The sequence below is a fragment of the Otolemur garnettii genome, unplaced genomic scaffold (assembly GCF_000181295.1).
Source record: "Otolemur garnettii isolate 467f Iridium unplaced genomic scaffold, OtoGar3 scaffold00047, whole genome shotgun sequence".
NCBI classification, from domain to species: Eukaryota; Metazoa; Chordata; class Mammalia; order Primates; family Galagidae; genus Otolemur; species Otolemur garnettii.
Genome location: NW_003852442.1, coordinates 3,465,467 through 3,472,134, shown reverse-complemented (window position 1 = coordinate 3,472,134; position 6,668 = coordinate 3,465,467). Strand labels below are relative to the sequence as shown.

General features: G+C 46.7%; 1 protein-coding gene across 1 annotated transcript in view; it reads left to right on the top strand.

Moving 5' to 3' along the window:
- BCO1 (beta-carotene oxygenase 1) overlaps positions 1 to 6,086 on the top strand; it is a 40,227-nt gene extending 34,141 nt beyond the window's left edge. The window contains exons 9-11 of the mRNA XM_003791305.3: positions 887 to 981; positions 2,817 to 2,928; positions 5,334 to 6,086. Of these exons, the coding sequence (XP_003791353.1) occupies positions 887 to 981; positions 2,817 to 2,928; positions 5,334 to 5,566 (440 nt within the window). The 3' untranslated portion in view covers positions 5,567 to 6,086. The remainder of the gene's footprint in view (positions 1 to 886; positions 982 to 2,816; positions 2,929 to 5,333) is intronic.
- The last annotated feature ends 582 nt before the right edge of the window (positions 6,087 to 6,668 follow it).

The following is a 6,668-nucleotide window of genomic DNA, read 5'->3' as shown; positions in this document are numbered from 1 at the left end:
AAAAAAAAAAAAGAAAGAAAATATAAACTATAGCACTTTGGGAGGCTAAAGCAGGTGGATTGCATGAGCTCAGGAGTTCAAGACCAGCTTGAGCAAGAGTGAGACCTTATCTCTACTAAAAATAGAAAAACTGTGTGTTGTGGTGGGCACCTGTAGCCCCAGCTACTCGGGAGGCTGAGGCAGGAGGATTGCTGGAGGTCAAGAATTTGAGGTTGCTGTGAGCTATGATGCTGCAGCCCTCTACTCAGGGTGACAGCGTGAGACTCTGTCTCAAATATAAACTGTAAGGCAGTTATAATCCCGGGAATGCTTCTAAATTTTTTCTCTTCATTTGTAACATAGCAAAGATATAACAATTCTACACCCAGCCTTCTATACTTAACCTTATGTATAGTATGGATACTTGCCTGTTATGAAAATCCTTTGTAAAAATATTTTACATGATGTTATTACAGAATTCACCAGATTTATTTTATTGTTCTCTGTTGATACGTCTTTCCATGGAGTCCAGAGTTTCTCCTCACACACATGTGGACATAAAACGCATGCACACTCACATCGGCACTTTTATTTAAAGAGCTTTAAAAAATTGCAGTAGCCTCTGATCATAATCGGGCAATTCTCTTTGATTTCTATCTTGGATAATTAGAGATGTTTATACACTTAGAAGCCCAGGTCTGTGGTAGCTTGCACCTGAGCCTTCTAATAAAGCCAAGGGTCCCTCCTCTGCCTCTGTCCACCTTTGGTCCAATCTAGGGTCTCAGTCAAGTTCAGGAATCTCAGCCTAGGAACTGTTTCTATGGAAAGGACACCCCACCCAGCATGAAGGGGGAATGCTCCCAGCCTCAGTAAAAGGGACTGTGTTGACTGTCTCATTTCTCCCCAGGCTTAGAGCTACCTCGAATCAATTATGCTCACAACGGGAAGCAATACCGATACATCTTTGCCGCCGAGGTGCAATGGAGTCCAATCCCAACCAAGGTACTGATCCCAGTGTGATCACAGGCTGGCTGCAGAGCTGAATTCTCAGGTTTTGAGATCTTGATCAGAAAAGGAGAGGTCAGGAGGGAGGTCAGTCTGGGATGAGATGCCTTTGAAGTAGCATTGGACCATCTAGGAGTGGGAGTCACACCTAGTGGGCTGAAGCTCTGGTAAGAGCTCATGGTTTCTCCATTCAGCGCATACTTATTGAGCCCCAATTGTGTGCTACAATGTGGCAGGCACTAAGGATAGAGAAGTAAGCAGAGGGGATCCCAATCCCTGCCCTCAGGGAACTCACTCTCTTAAGCAGAGAAGGCATAGCTGAAACTTTGAGGATTTATTCTGGGGTTGGGAGGGGTAGTTGTGTTTACTTTTTGTAGAGAAGGATCTTGCTGTGTTGCCCAGGCTGGTCTCAAACTCCTGGCCTCAACTGAATCTCCTGCTTCAACCTCCCAAAGTGCTAGGATTACAGGCTTGAGCCACCGTGTCTGGCCTATTTTATTTTTTTAACTACTATTTCTTGAACACTTGCCATGTCCTGGGAACTGTGGTTAATACTACACAGATATCACTTTTCCTTAACATCTTCATGTTCGTTTTATAATAAAAAGGAATTTTCCTTGCCTTTAATGCTGGGAGTGGGCAGACGAAGAATATTTTTTTTTAGAAAAATACAAACAGTGCGGAAATGTATAAAACCAAAAATTAACACTCTCCCCCCGACACACACCAACCAGCATCCCAAGTCATACCCCAGTGACCACACAGCCTAAAGGGAAATAGGCCTGTGAGAGATTTAGAGTGGTCCAAGGACTTGTACTTTTAAAGGAACAGGGAAATTGTATTATACTTTAAATGTTTGCATTGAATATATTAGTTTATTTGACACATAAAATTATAATGTAGTGCCAAATAGGAGATTAATTCAAGATTTTAATTTTTTTTTTTTTTTTTTTGAGACAGAGTCTCTCACTCTGTCATCCTGAGTAGAGTGCCACGGTGTCATCATAGCTCACAGCAACCTCAAACTCTTGGGCTCAAGAGATCCTCTTACCTTAGCCGTCTGAGTAGCTGGGACTATAGGCACCCATCACAGCACCTGGCTAGTTTTCCTATTTTTAGTGGATACAGGGTCTTGCTTTTGTTCAGGCTAACCTTGAACTCCTGAGCTCAAGCAATCTACCTGCTCCAGCCTCCCAGACTTCTGGGATTACAGGCATGAGCCACCATGCCTGGCCTGAGATTTTGATATTTAAAAGAATTCATCCTGTTTACCTGGATGGGTTGAAATACATTCTTCTTAGTAAAGTACCACAAGAATGGGAAAATAAATATCCAATGTACTCCATACTAATATGAAATCAATATATAAACAGTTACATGCTCATAAGAACAATAAAACACAAATATAGTCTAGTTTTGGGGTAGAGGGAAGTGTCGGGGCAGGGAAGGATGTTTGGCAGAAGGGGGGGGCATGAGGCGGGATCTCCCCTAATGTGCACATTGTGAGGGTGTATGACACACCCCTGGGTGAGGGGCTCTTCTACAAATGGAACTTTACCCTGGAAGTGAGAACAATGTGACCTAAAAATTGTACCCTTATATTAATTTGGAAAAAAAAAAACTCAAAAAAGAAAAAAAAGGATTCATCCTCGAGTGTCAGTGATGTGGTAGCCAGAGGATCTACGTGCAAAGTAGGTCGTGCTGACCAGAGGCAGGTGCTGTCGTGTGGAGATCACGGTGGGTTTGCTTCCTTTCTTTGTGGGCCTTGCCACCGTCCACCTCACACGCTCTCAGACAAGTCACCCCCACATTTCTCCCCTTTGGATGTACAGATCATAAAATACGACACTCTTACAAAGTCGTCCTTAAAATGGGGAGAGGAGAACTGCTGGCCAGCAGAACCGCTGTTTGTGCCCACGCCTGGTGCCACGGACGAGGATGATGGTAAGACTGAGAGGGAGACCCCTTCACTGCACACTGCCTGCGATCACCCACAAACAGAGACATTGTTAGGGGGCAGCTGACCACCCCAGGGCAGAAAGCTGGTGGGGTTATGCTTTGAAGTCTAGATCTGAGTCAAGGCTGCAGGGTTAGGGTGTCCCCAAGAGCACCCCTACTTCTGACACCAACTTCAAAGTTTGAGGGTCCCGAAGACCACCTTCAGGCCCAGTAATTCCTCAGAAGGACTCACAGATCTCCCTGAAAGCTCTTAGACACACAGTGATGGTGGTGAAAGGATGCAGATTAAAATCAGGGAAGGGAAGAGGCACACGGAACAGGGTCCAGGAGAGACCAGGACTGAACATCCAGCTGTTCTCTCCCAGTGGGGTCACAGACAGTGCTAACCTCTCCTGACCATGATGTGTGACAAGGTGCACTGAGAATCACTGGCCAGGATGCTCCCCTGAGCCTTGGTGTCCAGAGTTTTTATTGGGGCACAATAGACATGGTTGGCCCCTGTGTGGCTGACCTTTATTTAGTCTTCAGCCCCTCTGGAGGTCAAGCTTGGACCATGTGGTCCGAGGCCCCACCATAAATTATATTATAAGGATGGAGTATCTGGTGTGGCCCAGGACTCTTGTATCATGCAGGACATTCCAAGGACTTAGAGGTAACCTCCTGGGACCTAAGGGCAAAGGCCAGACCTCTCTTTGGGCACAGTTATTTACTATAAAATGCCAGTGTTGTTTCCACTGAGTGACACTAAACTTTCTCAGAATATAGAATCTTGGTTTTATTTATTTATTTTATTATTTTTGTTACTATTTTCTTTATTTGTGGCAGTTTGGCTGGGGCTGGGTTCAAACCCACCACCCTTGGTATATGGGACCAGCACCCTACCCATTGAGCCACAAATGCCACCTTATTTATTTTGAGATGGAGTCTCACTTTGTCACCCTCAATAGAGTGCTATGACATCATAGGTCACAGCAACCTCAAACTCCTGGGCTCAAGCAATTCTCTTGCCTCCGCCTCCTGAGTAGCTGGTACTACAGGCACCCATCACAATGCCCGGCTATTTTTAGAGACGGGGTCTTGCTCTTGCTCAGGCTGGTCTCAAACCTGTGAGCTCAGGCAATCCACCTGCCTCAGCCTCCCAGAGTACTAGGATTATATGCATGAGCCACTGTGCCCGGACTAGAATCTTGGTTTTAAAATTCATTGCAATGGATGGATCAAAGCTTTTAACTACCTAACCTATAAGCGTGCACATTCTTCATGCATCACCTGGAAGTGTGTGCTTATGGTCCATTCCTCTTTTTATGTTTCCACATGACCAAATGGTCCTTTCCCTCCTTGATTCTCAGAAATGCCCTGCCCACAGCCCTGGGGAGTCTAAGGAATGGGACTAGAACCGTGGGTGGGGATGTCACCTGGCTAAACCGGAGATGGGGCTGCTCACACCTGCAGGGAGGGAGCGCTGCCCCCACTGAGCCTGCCAGCTTCTTCCCTCAGGTGGGAAGGGAGTAGTTTCTTACCTGGGCCTAGTCCCTACCCAGCATGGGACGCTGGCTCAGGGACCCTGAGTCACTGTCGTCTCTTGAGGTTGGGGGTGGCTGGCATCACCTCCTGCCGGGCACGTGTTTCCTGTGCCTGCTCACAGTGGGCAGGGAGTATCATCTTCATCTTACCAACAGGAGGCTCAGAGTGAGATAACGTGCCCAGGCTCACATACCCAGACTGTACAGAGGTAGGATTTGAATCCAGGCCAGACTGGCACAAATGTACTCAGCCACTCTATAATCCAGAAGCCTCGGGAGGAATTTTATTTGTGGGAAGTTTATGAGAATTATTTCATGTAAACCTGCATCCCTCAAGAGTGAGTACTAAGAGTATGTCCATTTTACAGATGGGAAAGGTGAGGAGAATTGGGCTTATTCAAATGCCATTTGAGAGCAACAGGACTGCACTCAGCTGAGTGACCTATACTAGTCTAAGTGCAGCCTAATGCTGACTCTGTAATCAGAGTTTTTAAGTAGCAGGAAAATAGTCATTCTTTGATCCTGTAGTAACTTATGCAGTGCTTTCACAGTCCACCACGTGGGAGAACCTCTTAGTGGCCCTGTAAGGATAGGTAGGATTATCCCCACTCTTCAGATGAAGAGACTGAGGGTCAGAGAGGTGAAGGGATTGGCCCAGCCAGGGCTAGAGCCAAGTCTTCTGATGATCCCTAGTCCTGGGCCTTTCCCTTGTGCTCACACCAAGTATCAAAATTCACCTTCCTCCTGTTTCAGTTGGACATGTAAATTCAAAGGAAACAGAGAGACACAGCTGAGAAATTTATCCCTCCAACTGGAGGCGATTCAAGGCTGCCTTTTCCAAAGCGTCTCTTTTTTGTTTCCTCAAAGGAGTCATCTTATCAGCCATTGTCTCCACTGATCCCCAAAAGTTACCTTTTCTGCTTATTCTGGATGCCAAGAATTTTACGGAATTGGCTCGTGCCTCTGTCGACGTGGAGATGCACCTGGATCTCCATGGGATATTTATCCCGGATGCAGACTGGGGCTCAAGGAAGCAGCCACCTTCTGAGGAACGGAGGGACAGGGCTCCCAACTGTGACGACGTGGCCCCACAGACTTGACACTGTGGTGTTGAGGCTTATGCCGGGGAAGGAAGAGCTCAACTGGCAGGACCCCACAGCACACCAGGCTGGAGACATCTCTTTGAGCGCAGGGGAGGGCCTCCGTGTCCATTTGTGCTTTGACAAGGGCAAGGAGAGGAAGCTATAAAATCCTTGTTTGGAAGTCAAATATGTATTGATTAGCTCAAGTACTTCTAAGAAAACCCCTTTCCTTTATTTTAAAAACCTTGATCATGACATAGAAATTGCCTTAAATCACATTTATTATCATCACTTTTAGAGTGAGCAGCCACTAACACATTAGAGGAGAGACAGACAAATATTTGATATCGCTCCTTCTCTGTCTCTTTCTTTCCTTCCCTCCCTCCCTTCTTTTTAATGGACTAAGCTGTGCCCGTGGGAGTCCCAGCTTTCTCAGCCGTGCTGTGTCAGTGAGTTATGTGGCCAGGAAGGCACGTTGTCTGTGGTCAGTCCATTGAGAGGGATGGCATATATAAAATAATAAAAACTTTAAAGTCTATCCAGGCCTTTTTAAATTTTTATATGGCTTCCTCTGAAGTTCTTCTAAGGCCATAAAATAAAGTTGTAGAGCTTGGTGGTTTGTAGCCAGCAGGATGCCTCACTGTACAGTCCCTAGGACAGCAGACCAGTGGGGGGACTTCCTCTTTGCAGGAGGGCATTAAGGTGCGGGACATTGACCTGACTAGCCATGGCCAAGGGGCTAGAATCCAAGGCCAAGTCCTGTGGCTGGGGCTGGCCTAAGGAGTTTGCACCTGCTGCTGAGAACTCGAGCAGGTGAGCCTATGTCTGTAGGGAAAAGGAGAATGTCCAAGAAGTGTGTGCTGGTAAGACAGACCAGCATTCAGAGGGAAGTGCAAAGAGGTTGATGGCCCCTGAGCCATGTGGTGATGGAGACAGAGAAAGTTGGCAGCACCCCAAGCGGGGTTCCGTGCACGGTGGGACTATCATGGCATCCAAGTCTGACCTTTATGATCCAGCAGGTGCCAGATGCAAGTTTAAAGATCCAGAAGCAGACTGGATAATCCCCAGGCTCCCAAGTGGTGGGATCAGAGCAGCGGATCAGAACTTGCCTCCTTTCCTG